The sequence below is a fragment of the Acanthaster planci genome, linkage group LG04, assembly GCF_054643075.1.
Source record: "Acanthaster planci isolate LZ-2023a linkage group LG04, COTS_SCS, whole genome shotgun sequence".
Lineage (NCBI taxonomy): Eukaryota > Metazoa > Echinodermata > Asteroidea > Valvatida > Acanthasteridae > Acanthaster > Acanthaster planci.
Genome location: NC_141780.1, coordinates 5,527,542 through 5,548,856, shown reverse-complemented (window position 1 = coordinate 5,548,856; position 21,315 = coordinate 5,527,542). Strand labels below are relative to the sequence as shown.

The following is a 21,315-nucleotide window of genomic DNA, read 5'->3' as shown; positions in this document are numbered from 1 at the left end:
TTTGGAACTCTACATTGAAACCACTCATTTCTCCATTTATTAATCTACACAAAGATTTACGGGTTACACATCTCACATGACATTTTGATGTGAGAGAGTTTGGTTTAATGAAAAGTGGTTAGCTGACAATAAATGTTGTAGTGTATACAGTTATCTAGGCCGTGTCCAAAACGGACTTCCAGAGCTACAGCTAGGTCTATTTTCTGCACATCTCCACATATTTCCAGTGGAATGGAAACCTAGACGTTACTTCTGGACAACAGATCTGGATGCAGCCCAAGTGTTTCAGATATTAGAACTTTGGCCTACCTTTCCAGTATTCAATATTCAGAGGGTAACTTTATGCCTTAACCAGACAAAGCAAAGCAGCTTCCATTTTTGCTACGTCCACTTGGATTCGTTGTAATTGTATGCTGCTTTCTTTTGTTGTAGCTTCATAGTGACATTATCAGAGACGTTACTTTTCTGGGGGACACGTGGCCATGGTGCTCAGGGGAAACCACCTTTGTCACTGCATCTGTTGATGGACATGGCAAGGTACATGACTAAATTGCTGGCAAAAAAAATCTTTTCGTTGGTCTGTTTCGTTTCTCTATTTTCCAAAGTGTGTAAAAATCCCCAAAATGTATCCTCACCCTTAGAAAGGTCATACATGGTTATATGAAAAAAGTCCACATATTTTGGCTGTCTAACAAGTTGGCCTCCCCATTTGAGTCTACCCCTGAGGCAGTTCCCGAGTTTAATACCTGGGCTTATCTGGTTCAGTGAATATGACAATGGGAACAAAATATGATGCAATTTTTTTCTTAACCCACAGCAACCCAAAATTTTTTGTTGATCCCATTTCCAGTTTTGCTTTATGCAGAACTCCTGGCCCTTGTCATTGGTTAAGTAAGGAGCCACCCTTGTTACTTAACCTGGGGCTTGATGCCCTCGTTTGTACTCAACGAGTGTCGTTGGTTAAGTAAGGAGGCGCCCTTGTTACTTAACCTGGGGCTTGATGCCCTCGTTTGTACTCAACGAGTGTCGTTGGTTAAGTAAGGAGCCACCCAGCCGGGACTCACAGAGGCACAAGTAGCTGCATCTTAAGTTAGGATCTCAGAAAAATGAAGGACACATTCTGTCTACCATTTAGTTTTGTACGTGCTTTGTGAGTTCCACTGCTGGATTAGCAGTGATGTTTTTCTTTATACAAAGCAAGGGTGAGATTTGTCAAGATTTTTTCTGATTTCTGGATCTTTATCTTTTTTTTGTTTCAGGATTTTTCAAACAGTCTCTTACAAAATCTGACAAATCGTGGGTTTACCAATAAGGTGTTTATATTTCTAAAAGGTGATATAGGGCACAAGAAGTGGGCTATATTAAGAGATGCCGTTGGACAAACACAAATTAAAACCCTTGACCCTATGCTGCTGTGGGGCGCTTAAAACCTCTTGTGATTATTTTGTGGATAGTTGATTTTCCTTCCATCTCACCCCTCGTAAAGGGAGGGCAAGCAAGACTCTTCCCCCCAGGAAACAATCAGAGAAAAAGATGTCCCTGAAAAGGCTTTGGGATGAGAGTATTCATGCTTAACTGTTCATTGTACACTGGCAAACCCTGTATGAACAGAGCATGATTACGTTACTCATCTTAACCGCTCTTTACATAAAACATGGGAAGGCTCTTCATTAACCCTAACCCTCCTCAATCCTTCACCTGTTGGAGGACTGAGGAGGGTTAGGGTTAAGCCTCTTCGATCTGGAACCATAACCTGCAAAGGAGGCTACCAAAAGCTCTTCTGTCTGACTCCACAGAGTACATTGATTGATCGAGGCAAGAAGTTGGGTGATTTGTAAGGTAGAACCATTTGTGCTTTCCTCTGACTGCATTATCTGATAATCTGACTCGACGGCCTTGACCCTAGGTTGTCACGCTGGATGGGAGAACACTACTTGACATACCTGCTGGGACAGGCCTGCATTGTGTGGACCCCACACCAGGGCCGTACAACGCCATGGCCGAAGATGGTTTCTCAAGTAAGTACATACGTGTACATCCACCTTTGGATCCACAGTTGAGCCAGGTGATTGTATTGCGACTATCCCATATTTAGTTACGAGATTCATACCAATCTCCCTCGCCAGTCTACAATTGTCTTTAAGTTTAAGTGTTCCGCAGAATTATTTGTTGGACATATGTGGCATCCTGGCACATGTATCTCTCTGAGTTTGTGATAAACAGCTTTTTTTTAAAGCACTTTTAGACCGTCTTCTTTTTAATATCAAGCCTGCCCACTGAGGTTGATGGATGAAGACGTGTTCACATTATGCTCATAAATGAGATCCACGTGAGCAGCTCTGTAATTGTTCTTTGCTCTTGGGCTATAGGAGAGCAGTGGGAAAACTGTAGGGAAAATGGCCAAATTCTTTCAAGATATTAAAAACTCATCGGTTCTCTCATCTTTTTTCAGTAAGATTTTGAGCCGTCTCAATGGCAACGCATGATATGTATGTGTTTTGTTTATAAACTGGATGGCATTCTGTGATGTGCTTGTCAAGTGTATGACTGAACACATCTTATCCTTTGCATACGGGGTATCTGAATGGTTGCCGCATGTGTAACCAAATTGAAAATGTACAAACGCTTTACTTTTTTCCTTCGGAGGGATCTTCAATATTAGGACTGTTAGGCATTTTGGCAATTTTTTTTTTTTTTTACTGCTCAGGACGTAGTTATGACCCATCCATTGCATTGATGACACTTGGTAGCTATTGTCTTTAACTTAATGGAGGTTCTGTTTTGCTTTGAAAGGCGTAATCATGTTCGGAGGGGGCGAAGTTTGTGCGTACCTGCCAGACGCCGGGGTACAAGAAACTCTCAGAGAGAGTGGGGATGATGCAATATGGAAACTCAAGTAAGTTAGTCTAACTTGATACAATTCCATAGGGCTGTGCCGAATATCCAAATTACCCAATATTCGATAGATTGTCGGATATTCAAATGTTATTTTTCGAGTTTGAATATTTGAATGCAAAATTCATGAAAAGTAAGGGAAAATTTTCTTTTGTTTTTAAATGAGAAACATTGCACTATGTAGGTTCGTTTTAAGCAGATTCAAATGAAAAGCGTCAGAAATCTTACAGCAATTTTAAAAGCAAATTATTCATTTAACAATTTAAAAGGAATAGAAATTTTTGACAGGGCTATATGTCTTGTTCATCTCTTAAATCTTGCTAAATTGTGGCTGGAGATACTCCTAGATGTGAGAAGCTATGATGTTGATCACAATGTACAAATGTGTGTGTTATTGCAACTGATTTTGTATATGATTTGTACGTCAACAATCTGCTGGTTGGTACGACAGAATATTCAGATATTCGATCAAATTGAAGGTCGAATATTGTAATAGTGAATTAGTCGAATTGACTCAGCCCAACAATTCCATGCAGAATAATTCGCTGTAAATGTGACCTAATCAAATTGAAATGTTTGAATTGTACAGCCTTAAACCCTAAAAGAGCCAGGTCGGTGGGTAAATTCTATCCTCTCAACATTTTTCTGATGTCACTGTGGTGCGTCTCTTTATGAGTGGAGCCTTTAGGAGTTTTAGGGCAACTCTTCGTGGTCATTTTGACACCAATTTTGTGAAAAATCAGATAAGCATTCTTGCGCAGCATACTTTTTTTTCAGACAAGTCAGCCAAAAATGTATATTTTTTCCACTGCCGTGCTTGATGCAGTTGAACTGTCAATTACTCTAACAACAAAACCGTGAGTCTGATTGAGTTCAAACTTCACGTTTGTAATGATTATTAGTGTCTTTACATGCATGTCAAGTTTTTAAAAAAAGAATGGAACGTGGCGCAGCTGAGTCCTTGGGGGCTGGAAGACCTCCCCCAACCAGGCTGTGATAAAGGCCAAAATAACCGAGCTATTTGAGGGTTGAAAAGTCAGATGTTCCTTCAGCTGAACTCCCGGTTATCTGACTGTCTGAAGAAGAGTCCTTTCAATGATGGGAATATGCCACCTTCCGCCCAGCAGTTTTTGACAGGAAAGGGGGAACAGTTTGCATCCTCAGATACCTCCTTGCCTCTTGGACCATTTAGTGGCCTCTGAACATTTCATGCAAAGGCTTTGCCATACAACTGAAAACATGTCTGTGTAGTGTCAAGCGAGGGCGCTATCATAAAACATCTTAACATCAGGGAATGTGGATATCTGAAAATGATGTTTGGATCCAAGGTTCTAGACCAGGAATTGAACTTCTAGTCCGATTTGGTTTTGTTATTCACCATTGGCCATACTGTGTTGACATACCCTCTTTATAACTTTTTTTGCTGTACATGAAAGATGCTATTAAACACCCATGCAAATATGTTTGGAAGTGGGAATAAAGGATAGATGCAAGGATAACCTGACCAGTCTGGAACTGAAATCCTTTTTCCCCAAAGCAGTCTGGCATAGTGTAGTAGAAGGTAGTGAAGTGGGAAGGAAGCCTGAGAAACAAGGCCTTTGGGCTTGAATTTTGCTAGGGAATCTTAGTATGTGGACAATGGGGAACGCTGACAATGTTCAAATATTTAATAAAGGTTTTGAGTCTTTGTTTCTGTGAAATGCTTTAAGAGTTGAATATTTCTTTTAAAAGGTATACCTCCAACGGAAGTATGCTGTACACAGCCTGTGAGAACGGGGTAATAAGAAGGTATGTATGACTGCTTTTTCACCTCTCTTGAGATTGAACTATAGAAACTGGCAAACAGATGTACAGTAGAGTTTTGGCGATGAAGAACGCCAACAGGTGTCTCTTGTCGTTTGGTATACCATTCTTTCCAACCCTCTCCCGCTAATTTCGTAACGCTTTGGTCAGAAAAAAATTTGGACATCCGGGTTTAAAAAGCTTTTGTGTGGTCCCTGACCCCTATATCACCTGCACTGACCCAGGGTGCATCCAGGGGGAGGGAGTGGCCAACAGGGCCATGGCGTCCCCCCAAAAGGAACAGAAATGTTTTAAATAATGAAAGGCAATTTTTTTGAGTCTGTTTTATTTCACTCTCATCCAAAAGTGCTTAAAAGCACCCAAATGTAACCTCATTCCTCAGGTCAAAAGTTTACGGGAAACAATTTTGACAAAGTTTGGCCCTTCCCCAAAAGCAATTTAGCCTCCCCCTCTCCCACCGCCCTGAAAATATGGTTCTGGATCCACTGTTGGCATTTATGACCAAAGAGTAACGGAGTGGTGGGATTTGTGCGCATGTCTAAATACTGTGCCATGCCTGGCAAATGTCACCATGGCACAAAGTTTTCCAGGGAGAAATATGGTCATGAGCAGGAATTTGAATCTAGCAGCCGGCCTCCAGATGTGGCCTTAGGCAAGTCACTTTACCCAGCTTGCCTCTCTCTAGCTGGGGGGCAACCTGCACTGGACTGGCATCCTATCCAGGGGTAATATTCAGAGATTTTCGAAGTTGTTGTATGCCAAGAAAACCGGAGATAAACACTGGTCTGATAAGCCAAAGTGGCTCAATATAGACTTGGATGTGGACAAAAAAAGGTACTTCAGGTAATTCTCCATGTTGTTTTTAGTACTTTTATTTATTTTGTTGATGTACTATTTGTATTATTTTCCATTTTCTGCCCCAACATATTTTACCCTTCTGTAAAACGTCAATGACGTGGTTCTGATTCCCTTTCCTGAGTGTTCATTATTGTGAGTTGGGTTTGCAAAGCCTTCCAAAGTTTTACTTCAAAATTGTGGAAAATAAGCCAGATGTGACATTTTCACCAAAAGTTGTAACCATTTCTGTGATGGAGTTTAAAGGGGAACATGCCAATGAAACATCCGCATCTTAATAAGGCATCAACTTTTTTTTAAAACTATTGTGATTAGTTGATTTTTTTGATTAGTTGACCTTAAACCGATAACACAGTGAAAACCACAGAACCTGATTTCCATATACGACAGTTCTCTTTGATCCTCCATACAACTGAAAAAACATGTCTGTGTAGTGTCAAGTGAGGGCGCTGTCATAAAACATCTTATTCTGTATGAGTTGGACACATCAGGGAATGTGGATATCTGAAAATGATGTTTGGATCCAAGGTTCTAGACCAGGAATTGAACTTCTAGTCCAAGCATAGCCAAAAGTTTGTTTGATTTGGTTTTGTTATTTACCATTGGCCATGCTGTGTTGACATACCCTCTTTATAACTTGTTGAGCCTTTTTTTTTTGCACGTACTGGTTTATTCTTTTCCTAAGTAATTGCACTTCTGGGAATTAAAATGAAAGTGTTTCATTCGGGGACTGCAAATAAAGTTTTTGCTATTAAAGTAGATCTTTAAACAACAGAAGGGGTTTGGGATCCTCTTTTTTTCTATTCCCGTAAAAAAGAAAGTTGAGGTCAGCCAATAACCACCACTCATGTTTTTTTAAATACATGTAGTTCGTTAACTTCCAAGTTCAACTTTGCAGAACGGATGTAGAACACGGATAAATGTAGGCAGTTTGTACTGTGTGCCGCGCCACCTTTTGTCAGGCGGTGTTTAGCCCAACCTAGGTAGGGATCCCCTGTTCTCAATTTACCGATGTTGGAGAATTCTAGGACTTTTTCCCTCAGAATTCATGCTGCCCATGCTGTTGCCCAGCTTGATCAGTCTCCAGTTCAAGATGGTGACGCCCACCCGCGTATGTTACATATTGCTATGGTGAGGCTCGTATATTTCAGGAATATGACAGGTGTCCTGAAGATAAGCATGTATCCAAATGCCAAGCAAAAAACACTCCAGTGAATTCTTTCACGTCTGTGTAGTTGAAATAGGGACATATCTAGCTTTTGGTCGGGGGGGGGGAATTCAAAAGCAAATGCGGCTTTGGTCTCATTCAACATGATGTGTGGGGAGGAAAAAGATCAAAAGCCCCATGCCCCCGACATTCTTGCTTTTATTTGCTGGTGTTGTTTCCTTAGGGTTCGGTGCTTTGATAAATAAATATACTGATTACTTTCTTTCCTACTTGCCTACAAGTATGAGGTTTTCTATGTAAAAAAAAAATCCTTCAGGACTAGATACGCAAGTGAGTTAAAACTGAAAGTAGTTGGAAGGAATTCTTCAAGCCACATTGGAGCTGGCTTGTTAGCAGGTGCAGAATGCTTAATCTGTGCCCTGGACACAGCTCCTTGGGGCAGGTATTTGTGCCAGTGTTCAGTGGCGTAAACAAGCACCATTCAGTGGGCTAAAAGCATGATGTTTGCCCAGGATATTCCAAAAGAGGCACATGTGTGAACATGTCCACATATGAAATATGCACATGTTCTTCACATAGGTAGTGATGTCTATGTTTATACCAATCAATACACTGTTCAATTGTGGGGAGAGATTGCAAGAAAAGAAAGTTTTGGCTCCAGGAGGAGTGTCACTGTCAGGGGGGATAAGGTGCATTTGCGTTGTGTTTTTTTTTCCAATGTTTGTCAACTCAAAAGGGGGATTTGAAGCCCCCAAATCCCTTCTCGGATCTACCAGTGACCCGACTCCTGCTCCTGGCATTCCTTTTTGAAATTGATTGAACTAGGAACAAGACAACCTAACAAGGTTTCTTGATATATGTATACACCTGTCTATACTTTGCTGTCAAAGAGATGAATTTGTTGTCAACATGGGATATTAAAATTCTAAATTTGTCAGCCGCCCTTATTCACAGACAAGTGATTGGGTAAACATGCTATAATTTGCAACACACTTGTTTCCGCATTCCTTCGTTGCTCTTTTCTAAATTTGACCTCTGACCCATATTGTGTACTGTGATGAATAAAAAATTCTGGACGGTGACTGGCATGGGAATTTGTTCAAGGTGCCACGTCAACCACAAACACGGGTTGAAAAGCCCAGCCATGGATTAGTCCCCAACTTGCCCGAGGCAGTTTCGGAAGCTTGGCCGGGTTGACGCAGTAAACTGTAAACAGCAGTGGTCTCACTGCTGAATCTTTGGTTCTCACGGTAACACAGGTTTAGTCAGCCATTTCGTAAAGCCAGTGTTGTACTTGTACCCCGTTTTTCTCTGAACTCTAGTTATTTGCTTGACTGCAACTGAATTTGCTTTTAAATGTTCAAATCTACCAAAATAATTTTGAGTTGTCAGTGAATGGCATTCCTTCAGTATAATTTTTTTTTTCAGCAAAACTTCTCAAAGTAGAGGTTATTGAAGTAGATGTCTCAATCTTACTGTTGGCTCTTGGTGGCAGTTATCCGGTTCACAAGGTTAAAAATTGTGTGTGGAAAAATGTTTGCACATTTGTCAGTATTTTCTTAAGAATTTTTACCAAGGATATCTAATTTCAGCAATACATGATGGGCATACATGTGCGTACATGTATACTGCTTCATATAGGCTAGAAACCGTTTACAAACAAGGCCATATACCAAAACATATGTACATGTAATCTACAAAGAAACTTGGAAGCAGTTCATTTACGGTGTACTGAATCCAAACGGGACTGATTAATGTGGCTGTTTTCCCTGCTGCCTCTGTCCATGAAGAAAGCTTGGCATATTTCTTCAGTTCATTAATCAGATTTGGTTGTCTGTGGCAGTGGGAACCATAGCCAAACTTAAAAGGGTTGCATTTTGTAGCCACACCCCCATCACGTGCTACTTTGGAATAACATATCAGATTGAGCCATTCATGACTCAATCTTGTGTGACGTGTGAAGCATCTAAAAAGTACGTATTTTTGCAGTTCAAGGTCAAGGTCATATATTGGCATATTTTTTGGCGGTACACCGTATAGCTTTTGTATTTTATGAAATTAAGGCTATTTCAAGAGCTTTAAAATGATGTAAAGTTTATCTCTGCTGGTACTTTCTGGAGACATGGCTGCCAAGCGTAGCAGGTCATTCCCACGAGTCACAAGTTTGTTAACTCCTAACGTGAAGATGTTAAGACATCTGTGCTTGTAAGCAGGAGGATGTGGGTTCGAATGCCACCCCAGTCAGCAAGTGAACCGGTTGCTTTTCCGCAATAGGGCTGAAATGTTTATTTTCTTTGAATTGCATGTACATGTAGTTAGTGACAAATGGCAAACTGAAGGCTGTAGCAATAATGTACATGTATGGTAATGCAAAGTGTGAGTTCACCCATCGGCATGTGCAGTGTAATGAGTATCATTGCTGTGGAGGTATGTGGCTGTGCAGACATTGTACAGTAATGTATGCGTGCATACATGTATCTGCCACACTTTCCAGTATGCATGTACTTCAACATCAGCATGCACATGCACATGTAATGTGCCTATCAGATAAGACAAGATGAAAACTTTATTGTCCCGCCAGGGGAAATTCATGCGGCCTTTTGACAGAAAAATACACGACAATATGATTTACAGTAAGTAAAAACAATGTATCAATTATATGTGTACGCAGTGCCCTCGCCTCCCATCCCTTTCCCCAAGTGTCACATCTTTGGAGCCCCTGATAAAACATTTCTGTGTGTCATAAGCATATGTGGCCCATAGACTAGCGGGGGGAGGGGGGCGCAGGTGGGGCACACCATTCAAATGGTCACTTCTTCCCCCCCCATTACTTTCGTCCTCCGGAAATTTGGAAAACAGAGAAAATAACAGTAGCGTTAAGCAGACACTGGCACTTGTGCCCCATCCCACTGTGACACTCAGCTCTCCCGCACCCCCGCTGCAGCAAGAACCCTGGCTATGCTGTTGAACTTGGCAAGGGTACCCCAGGGATAGGGATTTTTGGCACTTTAAAAGAAGCCATTGCCACATCCTGGGGGTGTGTCCTTGGTAGAGGGGGCAGAGGAAGAGCTTGGAACAATTGATAGATGAATATGTAAATGGCCTTTGAAGTCAAGGGTTATATGAGCTTATGCGCTAGCTTTTATTTTGCAATTTACCATTCAAATAACTCATAAGGATAAGGTGAAGTAACGAACAGCATGCGCTCTACGCATTTTGAAGTGTTTAAAATTTACAGGCTGTTATAATCTTTCCGAATGCTCCCTCTCGTTTTTACCAACGCCCCTTTGCAACTTCCCCTCACCCCATCCCACTACATGTTAATTTATTCCAAATGTTGTCCAGTGTTTGAAAACCCACCTTGGACTTTGAGTTTGATCACCTCGTAAGCAGTGTGAAATAACAGGGCTTATGGCTTCATTTATCCCAGAACAAATGCGAGTGTTCTCCATCAAAATGCACCCCTCTCCGGGCCTGTTTGTTTCACACCGATCTGGATCACGACCAGCGATCTATGCACTGGTTCGCACCACCCATTTGGCAAGATTTGGTGTCTGTAAACCAACGACGGGTCTGCGGGAAACAAACGCAGCCGCAGTTCTAGATTCAATTCAGATTGATGGCACAATTGCAGTTTCAACTGCACGTATTATTTGGGCGTGAGTACTTGCGCAGTGAAATGACAGATTGAAAGTACAAAGACTGACGATAGGGCACATTAAATCTGGAAATCATTTTTGGTTGGAATTTTCATGCCTGCACAAATTCCGTACAATTGAAATTTGAAACTCGAGCACATAAGCATTTAAAGAAAACGACATAATGATCTATGCAATTTGCTAGATCTAAACAAGATTCTGCTGGCTCATAAGGATACATGCAGCTCAACATTTGTACATGTGCAAAAATATAGTATCGGTACAAAACGTACATGTACATGTTTATACAGAATTTAAAACCTTAACACTTGTTTATGATTTCTTACATTACAAAACCCGAGAAATAATACACTTCATCATAAGCTTATTTACAGATCTATCACAGTGCCTTCTAAAGAACTGGGAACTTACTAAATAGGATGAAAATTGACACAGAATATATCCCCAATAAAAAAAAAATGAAAAGAATTTTGTACAGCAATACAAAACATTAAACAATATGGCTCTGTTAAACAAAAAAGTTTTCAAATGATCACAAAGATGTATGTTATCCTTTTTCTTGATAATAACACAAAGTTTCAAAACAACTGTAGAATTGAACTAAGTTATTTGTTGGCTACAGTTTGCACATTTTTCTAGAACCAGCCCAGCGTCAAAAGCTACATTCTCAACGTACATGTAAGTTGTGTAATATGTTACCCATTGTTTGATTACACAGTGTATATTTAAAAATTACGGTAACACATCTTGTTGAACAGACGTAAAACGCAGTTAAGGTTCTCAAATTTCATGTCACATTTGTTTCAAGCTTTGACATCCGAACCGCTAGTGTAATGATCTATCTGCATGACATACTGCCACCATTGGGTTGATAGCACACAGGTCTGTGCATGTTTTTATGGCAAAATATGACCTTTTTGGTTAAAGGAAACCCCCCAAAGTCGGGTTAAGTGGAGCAGAAACAGATGAACATGTACCCAAGATGTGAAAAAGAACCCCTTTGGAATAAATGTTGACACCCTGCATGAACTCCAAAGCACACGCTCTGTTACCCTGTTTGGGAGAATCGGACATGCTCTGTTTTGGCCAGTGCAAACAGCACCGTCTCAGTGTGATTGCTGCTAGTTTTCAACTTAATGTTCATAAACCCTGCAACATTTTTGTTGAAAGAGAAATGCAGGTGTGTGTGGGGAAAAATAGGTTGATGGTTCCTCAAGCATCCTCTCTTAATGATGTCTTTTTTTTTTCCCCACTGAGAGACTTGTTGTGCATAATATCTGGCAGGTTTCCTTCTTCCTGACTTCCTCTCCCACTCCGTCTTCCTTTGCGCCTCCACCATCATTTCAAACTGTTTGCTTCTAGTGCCAGTATAAATGACCCAAGCGCATTGGGCTGGAGAGTCTCATGTCTCATGTGCTGGAGAGTCTAGCGCTGAAGAGACTAAATTCTACCACTGAAGACCAGAAATGAACCTCGGGTTTGGAAAAATCACCCATGTGCTTGCTTCATTTAATACAGTGTATACGCGTGGACAGTTTTGAGTATGACCATACCTATACAAAGGGGGTTCAATAGGTCTGTCTCTGAGAACTGCCTCATGTACATGTGTTGTGATGAAAGTATTCAAATATTCAGACATGCACTGTGTGCTCATTATGTACTGGCGTTAGTCTCTCCTTTTTTTTCGTTGTTTGTATCTACACTTTCAGTATGTCTTGTTTGGTCAAACTGCCATTAGCTACTGGCGTCTTGCCCTCATCCTCTGGCAGACTGAATCGGACTTTGCCGGAATTGGGTCCGTTTGTCACCGAGTGATCATGATTAGGCATGTGTCCGTTGCTCTCGATGATTCCGTTGATGACAGGGTCGCAGTCACACTTGGGACTGTCGAGCTCCTCGTAGAGGTGGCCAAACTCCCCAACATCTGGCCCATCATTGATGTCCTGGTCCACCAGCTTGGCCTCCAAGACAGGTGCGTCTGCATCGTTGGTGGGTGTGGTGGGCACCATGTAGTCACTGCTTCTCTTGTTCTCATCCCACTGGTCCAGCGGTATCTCAATGAGCGGTGCCTGGGAGCCCCTCTTTCCTTTCCCTTTCCCTTTCCCCTTGCTCTTCCCCTTGGTCTCCGGGATGGAGTAAAGAGCATCAGGTGGAATGGAGTACACTTCAGCCTGGTGGCTTTTGGTTGGGACCTGCTGCTTCCTGTTCAACTCTTCATCCTCATCTGGTAGCACCGCCCCTCGGTTATCATAGGTGAGGGAACCAGTGTACCTTATATGCTGGTTTGAGATCTGTCCTGTGCTGCTCTCACCTATCTCCAAGTCAGCAAACTGCACCGTGTCCTGTGTGGTCTTGAAGTCGTACCCGGTGAAGGACTTGGGCTTGCGATACTGCCACAGGATGACAAAAATGGAGGCCAGGATAAACAGGGTGCCAAAGAATGTGGCCAGGGCCGTGCCGATAATCTCGTTACGGTGCTTGGTCACCAGCGCTGCAATGCCATCATCAGTCTTTCCGCCAGTTGTCACTTGCTCGCACTGATCATAGGTGGTGTAGCTTGGGCACATCTCCAGGAAAACAGTTACGCAGATGACATAGTTTGTTCCGGCGGTGAGATCAGTCACCACAAATGACATGTCTGCTTCCCCAGCCAGCTTGATGGTGGACTGGGATGACCCAAACTCTGTGGTCTGTATGATGTAGCCTTTGAGGTAAGGGTCATTGTAGCCTGTCCACTCCATCTTAATGGTAGTGTCTGTGATCTCGCCCACCTTCACCTGAATGGATGCGAAGGTGCACGGGGGTAGCCCAGTGGTTACGGAGGTTGGCTCGCCTGTGGTTGTCGGACCAGGGGTTGTCGGTATACCTGTCACAGTTAGAGAGAATGTTTTGGATGAAGCACCGTTGCTATTTCTAGCTGTGCAGTTATATCTTCCGCTGTTGACTGCTTCCGGCCTTTGGATGATGAGGACTGTACCGTCATCACTGGTGTACACATTCTCGGCGTTGCTTGTGGTGGAGACCTTGGAGTTATCTGGCTGGTACCATTCAATTTCAGGAGTGGGATCACCTCGTGCAGTGCACTGGAAGACAGTGAAATCATGGTAGCTGATGACTCTGCTGTCTGGCGTGAGGGTGAATATGGGTATACAGGCAAAATCCTCTTGTGGGATTGTGTAAGCCAGCCTTTCTTGCAGGGACTCAGGGGTGTAGCATTTCCACTGCGTTGTATAGTAATCAATCTGGTGGAGAGAGGTGTTTTTGAGCCAGTTGATAAAGTTGCCCATGCTGCAACCGCAGTTCCAGGGGTTCTGGGCCAGGACCAGAGTTGTCAGTAGAGTCAGGGGCGTCAATGTGGGAATGTCTAAATTGGTCAGACGGTTGTTGGCCAGGTTCAGGATCCTCAACTGCAAGAGGCCTTGGAAGGCAGTATCGCTGAGACTTGAGAGTTCCATGTTGGACAGCAGAAGCTCCTGCAGGGAAGACAGGTGCTGGAAGGCGCCAGATGGAATCTGGGAGATCGGATTCCCCGACAAGGTCAAGGTTTCCAGCAGTGTCAAGTTCCGAAACATCATCGGGTCTAGCCGGCTGAGAGCACAGTAGGAGATACTTAGACTCCTGAGCATGGGATTCGAGTCGAAAGCTCCAATGCTGATATCACGGAGGCCCATGTTGCTTCCGATGTGCAGGGTGCGGAGATTGGGGAGATTGTTGAGCACATTCTCGGACAACGCGCTCAACCGGTTGTGCTCAAGGTCAAGGGTTTCAAGCTCTGGCATCCCCCCAAGGACCAGGTCGACCGAGGTGAGCTGGTTGTTTCTCAAGTTCAGGACTCGGAGGTGGTGCAGGCCATTAAAAGCCCCGTCCGCTATGGACAGAATCCCACAGGAGACCAGGTGGAGGTTGATCAGATTGGGTAGGTGGCCGAAGGCACCCCGTGGCAGAATGTTGAAGGTGTTCTTGCTGAGGTATAGTGTCTGGGTGTACTCTGGGAGGTCGGGGGGAATACCTGTCAGACCTTTTTGCTCGCAGGTCACAGTACGTGCTGCCATGCTGCACGTGCACCTGCTTGGGCACGGTGGCGGTGGGGGTTCTGTTGGCGGTATTGTAGGAGGCACGGTCGGTGGCATTGTTTGGGTTGTTGGTGGCTGCGCGGTTGGGGCCATTGTTGGGGCAGGCTGCGTTGGGGGTTCCGTTCTTGCTTGTGTAGAGGGGTCTGGCGAAGCTAGCGTCGTAGCACTCGGTGCCGTTGCCGGGTTTGGGCTGGACTGCATTGAGGTAACTGGCATGGGTTGCGTGGCAGGGCTTGTCTCCATTTGTGGGACATTAGGAGTTGTTGGGACTTGCGGAGTGGTCATGGCAGGGGTCGGCGTAGTGGTGCGTCTGTTGGATATGGTGGGGATCTGTGCAGAGCACGGTGGAAGTTGGATGTACACTCCAATCAGTAGCAACATCTGAAGAAATGCATGTTTGGGAGCCATGGTGATGCGTCCTCACAGCAGAATTGATACAACTGCAATAAAACAAGAAGAGAAAAGCTCATTTATTTTGTTGTGTGGATGCTTATAACAGACGGAGCACTCTTTAGTTTCTCGTTTAGTGTTCAATACCACTCTATATATACACATGTATGTGTATATTGCAGAACATAAAGCATCGCTAGTTTTTCTTTGTTGAAAAGTTCTTGTTAAAGCCCAGTTAAATGCCACAGTTGTCTGTTTTCTCAAGGATGTACAATAGAGAGATGGTTACAGTGATGTTTTCATGTACAGTCACCAAGCTAACGTTCTTGTCTGTCTTGTGACATTTACCCCCGTGCTCCCAAATCCTTCAAAATCCTCCAGGATGTTAAAGATTCTCTGGATTGAGGAAGGAAGATCCCAGCCACTATTTCTTAACATGACACTTATGCTACTAGGTGAATTTGATAAATCCATAGATGCAATTTCAATTTTATGAAAGCTTTTTTTTACTGTATTCAGCATACATGTACATGTTCATGTATGCCATTAAGTTTTCTGCACAATGGAGGTTACGAAGGATTCGGGAAGATTTTGAGCAAAAAAACTTTGCAAAATTCGGCTAAGATCTCAACACTTTTATTTAATGGGCTGCTGGTCACATTTGCTTGTTATTTGAACTGAACCTTGTGACTTAATGTGTGCTAAACTCAACAGCAAACATTGCCATGCGTATGAGCAGATCCAGACACCTAGGCACATGTTTGACTGGAAGTTTTTTGTCACCAGTCAACAAGAAGAGGTCAGTCATAAATATCAAGGCTGCCCATCCTTTTGCATGCATTGTTCTCTAGGTGTAACAAAGGCTTCTAGTACCCGTCACAAACTGACATGTGTTGGTATCCAGCCTGCTTCACTTACCCCCGAGCAAGTTATCTTTTGTCATAGATTGGTATTTCTGTTGATTGTCGCCTATGAAGGCCTCTTTTTTTTAGCAAGTTTCACAAAACTAGAATGGCGGCATTATATTAAAGATTCTTTGCAAGTTGTTGTACAAAATGATGTAATCTTAGCTGCTATAGGTGCCTTTGTGTGCATGGAAACTTCTTGTACAGCGATGCTGTGAAGTAACACTTTGAATTGCAGTCAGATTGATTGGGAATGGAGGCCCAGCCCATTTTTGGTGCATTATGGATTTTGCCTCAGAAGAAAACAATATACAAACAAAAGTTTCAGCAAGTTTTAGCTAATGCTGGCTGTAGTCAAATTACAGGTGATAACTAAAAAGTCTTGAACAAGTGGCAACCAGTGGCCAAGGAATGTCTTTATCACAGTTCATTTAATCAAATTTTCTCTTGAGATGTGACGATGTGTTGATGACCATGAAAAAGGAGTCATAAATTGCATTGAAAATCTGATAGTTCATCATATCAAGTTTTCCAAGGACACAATAACATTTGATTCCTGTATCATACCAAATCAATCTCTACTTTTAGAATACATGTACTAATCTCTGGAACCTTTTCCATAGTGAATCTAAGTCCATGAGAAAGTTCTGTGGGTGCTTTTCTAGCGCACAGTGCATGTGCATGCCCATGGTGCATGAAGTCTTAGTAGGCTGGGGATTAAGACAGATCGGCATTCCTCCATTCAGCTGGGTGCGAGGCAAGCCCCACACAAACGGGACTGTGCATCCAGACAGGATTTCCAGTGGTTTTTATTGATCTTTGTGCTAACCCAACATTAACTCTCCTGGATTGAGAGGGGATTAAGCCAATCTTGCATTGGAAAATATTCACCTAGCACTGACCCCCAGAAAAAGTTATTGCTGGTTTAATGTCTGAAAGTAAACCAGCATGTGGGCTGGAGAGAAGAAGGGTAAATATGGACGAGAAATGGTTTATGCATAGATGTACTTCATTGCATATTCACCACTTCATACAGTTGACTGTACATATGTGTCTGTAGTTTTTTGTGAGCCACTGTGATATGATGTACTGAGTTCCTTTGAAGTGTGAAAAAGAGCATCTGTTGTCCTTTCTCAAAATTTCAACCATTTTTCATGGTTGAGTAATATTTGCACTTTAAGCTCAGCAATATATTTACGTCAGGTAGTGTGAAAGAGAGCGTTGTTTTAGTTCTTCAGTACAGTCTGTATCCGGTATTTAGTCTACATGTAATGTATCGTGTCCAAAATTCACTTGAAGAAGAGTGGATAGGCAAAATAAGCATCCGAGATAAAAATGCAGGTTACATTGGCGCTACCTGAAAAAGACGCAGCAATGATTCAACATGGGGTGTTGCTCGTTTACCCCAATGATAATGATACATCAAAGTCAGCAGTCATGAGCAGTGGAAATTGATTAACATATTATTGATTGGGGAGTTGTTCTCAGTGGCAGGTGGGAAAGTGACGGGCAACACACCATGGCTTGTATCTGCAGCGATTGTGCATTGCCAGTTAAGATCTCAAAAATGCAATATCAAAGTCACGCTTCTACAGAATAATGCCTTTCCAGAGAGTCTTACGTACATTCTTTCTGGTCAGTGATGATGTCAGGTTCTCTCTATTTCCTCTTTTTATTTCAGTTGTCAAAGAAATCTTCAAACCCTGGTTAATTCTTTTGAGTTCTCATTTGTTGATGATGCTGTTGCCTCATAATTTAGCAGTGTAATTTTGTAGTCCGTGATTCAGAAAGGTCAAACTTTTTTTTGCCTTGTGCTTTCTTTTCTGTGTGATGGTCTACCTGATCCCCTGTCAACTTTTAATTGAGTGGCTTTCCTTCAAATTAATCAAAAATAAAATAAGACACATTTTCATTACAGCGGACATGAAATGTATCTGAAATTAATTTCATTTTTTTGATCAGAGTGATCATCAGCCTTGTCAGTTTCCGTCGGAATGATTTTGATGAATTCTGATTTTTATGAGGCTGAGTAATTCTGATTTAGTCTCAGTCCTAAGCTCTCTTGTGCAGATTGCACGAACTGATACACAAGTTAGCCTTGAGAATTGGTACCGGTGACTGTTTTATTATTTTTTTTTCAGCAGTGGACAAAAGTGCGGAAACGCACAGAAATCCTGTCAAAAGAAAATGTGCGTTGGAGTTTGACGTCAGTTTCCCTTTCAACACAGCTATGCTGGGAATGTTCCTGTTATTGGTCAAGTGCACGAAATTTGACCCTTTATTGGCAGCCTGTGCGTGTGGAAAATGGAGGGAACAATAGGCAAAGAAATGCAGTAATTGACAGGATACCAAATCTGATGCTGGTTAATCCGGGTTTTTTTTCTCCTTTTTTTTTTAACCTTGTGGAGTTTTAATGAGGAGATTGGAGGATTAAGGGATTTAGAGTGTTGTGATGTGAATTCTAGGTTAGTTGCATTTGGTTGCACTCAGTAGAACTTAACATCATGAGGTCAAGCCATGGAGAATATTTCAGACAACATATGATTTTTCCTCCGATCAAACAACTTCCTTGTTAGATTTGTCCTTCCCATTGGTGCCATTCAAAACTGAAAGACGCAGAAAGGGTTTTTTTGCCAGGGGATTAGTTGCATTCAAACAAATAATCCATTTGTAAATGCTTTGTAGTTTCCTTCAAATATTTTTCTTGGGCCAGCTCCTCCGAAACCACACTTGAATCTGATCGTTTTACAGGTTGCCATAGAAGCTTCATGGATAAAATGTCAGATGGAGACATTATGTCCACACAGCTGTTTATCACGAACAACACCATGAGCAGCAAAGCTCAACAGTTGACCTTTTGACTCAATCGATACTAATATGTTACCTAACGGAAAGTAAATAAATAAAATTGCCATCAAGGTACCTTCAAATGAAACCCCTGACATTACCTCGTTATCCTGTGGTTGTCTCACTAATCATTTTGTTGTTGAATTTTCATCCAACTCAAGTACACGTAAGTACTTTAAGATTGTTGCTTGTATCATGTAGTCATTTCTACAGGGAGTTTTGGTCATCATGGCCACTTGCACGTAAATGAAGGTTTGATTTGTATAAGTGTGTTGTGTAGTCGAGGTGCCTATGCCTGTATTCCGAAGTACTTAGTTCAGAGTGAACAAGGAACTCATTATCAATAGTGCAATTTGCTGCCGTGGAATTTTTTTGATTAGGTTCCAATCATGATAGTCCTTTGCAGGTAACAACGGCCACTGTGCATTTAAGAAGTCTGCCCCCCCCGAAAGGAAGATGCTGGGTGCAAATTTTTAGGAGATTAAGTGTAATGGAAAATTAAACATGGAGCTTGCTACCTTGAAATACATGCTGGTGTTAAAAAAATTGCTGCTATTTTTGTGACATCAGGAGAGGATATATTTAATTTACTCCTAATTAAAATTAGCATATGCTGGGAGAAAATTTATAAATAAATAATAATACATGTAGATGGTTTTAATAGATGCTTTTGTTAAGTTTTAAAAAAATTCAAACCGAAATTGTATTGCACCATTTAAATTTTTATTTATTATTATTTATTTAATTTTTAAATACTTAACAATTACCTGATTACTATGGATAGTCAGGGGTTGGTTGTGATATCCCTCCCAACCCAAAAAAACCTTTTTCTACAGAAGTTACATCTGATCTGTTCAGATACTGTGTCATCTAAATTGATTCACTTTGAGTGACTGCAAACAGGAGATGACAGGCATCAAGCCCCCGCATGTTCACATCTATCAAATTAAATGTCATATCTGACAAACCGCCGACTAGCCTCCCATAAGGATAACGAGGACGAGGCCCCACCATTAAGTGATTCCAGTCCGTTAATGTGCCGGGGCCGGACATTTGTGTCGAACAGTAATGGAGGAGCTATCTTGGGTACTTGTCAAGTGGCTGTGTGGCAGCTGCGAAGCATCCTGGACTTAATGGCTCGTGGCTCTATGGTTGCAACATTTCGTTTGTTGGGTCTTTTGTACATGTAGGGTGAAAAATTGAAAGCCATAGTTTGCATTCACTGATGGGGCTGTTGTGAAGCGGTGTGCTGTGAGAGAACCTCTTGATATTTTACTTGCTAATTTAGGTATGTTTAAGTTAAATTCAACGTAATTGTCTGAAATTCAGAAAAAAAAAGTTGGGGGTACCATCTGTGTAACTTGAAGACAGCACTGTTAAAACAACCCCCCCCCAAGAAAAGGATGCGTGCAGCGCTTTTACAGATTACCCCACTACCTACATGTACATCGCAAGCACCACAGTATCACGGACATCTGGCAGAAATTGCACCTGTATACTTAAATATTTAAGTATTGCCACAAAGTGTGGCTTTTTCTTCAAATATGTAAACAATTTTATTGCTTCAGTGAACAAGTGGCACAACAAATTAATTTTCCAGAACTTTACTTCTGAGGAAGCTGGGTTATTCCAAGTACTTGTAACACCTGTAATATACCAAATAATTTACCCCCCCGTCACCCAGAGTGCATGTATATTGCAGTCGCAGTTGAAATCACTCCAATGCTGTTCCTTTTTTTTTTTTTGGTGTAAATTGAGGTGGACACACAAAAACACATCAGTCACAAAGGAAAACTAAATGAAAAGTATGAAAATGAAAGTGAAGTTATCATAATTACCATTGTTCTTTGATACCCAATCCACAGGTCTTGTTATCATGCACCAGTTCAGTGTTGAGAGTACATGTGTATATAACCAGCCTTTGGGTAGAGTCAGAATATTTGAACACTGTTGTTACGCAACTTTGAAGCTCTGGTAAGATCGTAACTGAGTAAGTTGCTGGTAGTACATTTGCTCATTTCAACAGAAGCCGAGCGATTTAATTTCTTTAAAGACAATCTCTGTAATGGCACAAATGGAATTGTCGTTTCCTAGAAAACCTGAAAAGTCTGCTGTTCACAAATTTCATATCCAATGTTACACCCAGCCTCACTATATTCATGGGTAATTTGCTTTTCAAACTTGCTGAAAAGATTTCAAATGTCATGTAATTCTGGCTGTAAGGAAAACTGAACAAATCAAAGAAAAAGACTGTTTACACATGCTGTAAGTTGTCACTTAATACCAAGATTTGTGTATCAACTATCCAGACCAGGAGTTACATCTAGTCATAGAATACACCCCAACTCCCCCCATATCTAAATGTTCACCTTACAAAAACACCAATGAACCTCGGCACACTGCTTTGGTAATAGCCGGTTAGGGCATTGAGTTTCTAAACCTAGACATCCAAAACTCACCAGTTTTATTGGACTAAATCTCAAGACAGACGGCCCGACCAATGTATTTCCTGTCAGGGAGATGTGACGCCAGCGGTGAAATACCGTCCGTCTCTAAGAAAAAATATTTCTCCGAACTTTCACTACGAGAGCATGGTCCTCTTTAGACCCGTCCTCATGAATATCGCTGGCCTGTGCAGGCATCAGATCATCAGTCCGTCATTGTGCAACAGGATGCATGTACGCAGCTCACTGCCTGCAGTTTTTCCGCTGAGAAAAAAA

At 41.9% G+C, this 21,315-nt stretch overlaps 2 protein-coding genes across 3 annotated transcripts in view; one reads left to right on the top strand and one right to left on the bottom strand.

The window, feature by feature from the left end:
- LOC110974132 (uncharacterized) overlaps positions 1 to 21,315 on the top strand; it is a 35,021-nt gene that overhangs the window by 8,249 nt on the left and 5,457 nt on the right. Inside the window, exons 8-11 of the mRNA XM_022225511.2 lie at positions 433 to 537; positions 1,907 to 2,018; positions 2,794 to 2,896; positions 4,627 to 4,683. Coding sequence (XP_022081203.1) covers positions 433 to 537; positions 1,907 to 2,018; positions 2,794 to 2,896; positions 4,627 to 4,683 — 377 coding nt within the window. The remainder of the gene's footprint in view (positions 1 to 432; positions 538 to 1,906; positions 2,019 to 2,793; positions 2,897 to 4,626; positions 4,684 to 21,315) is intronic.
- LOC110974129 (uncharacterized) lies at positions 9,840 to 21,294 on the bottom strand. Of its 2 annotated transcripts, none has more exons than XM_022225499.2 (2): positions 21,055 to 21,294; positions 9,840 to 14,893 (listed from the first exon to the last, which is right to left on the bottom strand). In XM_022225499.2, the coding sequence occupies exon 2, from the start codon at positions 14,859 to 14,861 to the stop codon at positions 12,078 to 12,080; it is 2,784 nt and encodes a 927-aa protein (XP_022081191.2). In that variant the 5' UTR covers positions 14,862 to 14,893; positions 21,055 to 21,294; the 3' UTR covers positions 9,840 to 12,077. The 2 variants fall into 2 exon arrangements, with proteins under 2 accessions (XP_022081191.2, XP_086991360.1); XM_087135234.1 differs by lacking the exon at positions 21,055 to 21,294 and adding an exon at positions 20,434 to 20,606.

Bases quoted from the DNA above. Each gene is read 5' to 3' on its own strand.
- LOC110974129 (XM_022225499.2), bottom strand. From the start codon at position 14,861: ATGGCTCCCAAACATGCATTTCTTCAGATGTTGCTACTGATTGGAGTG.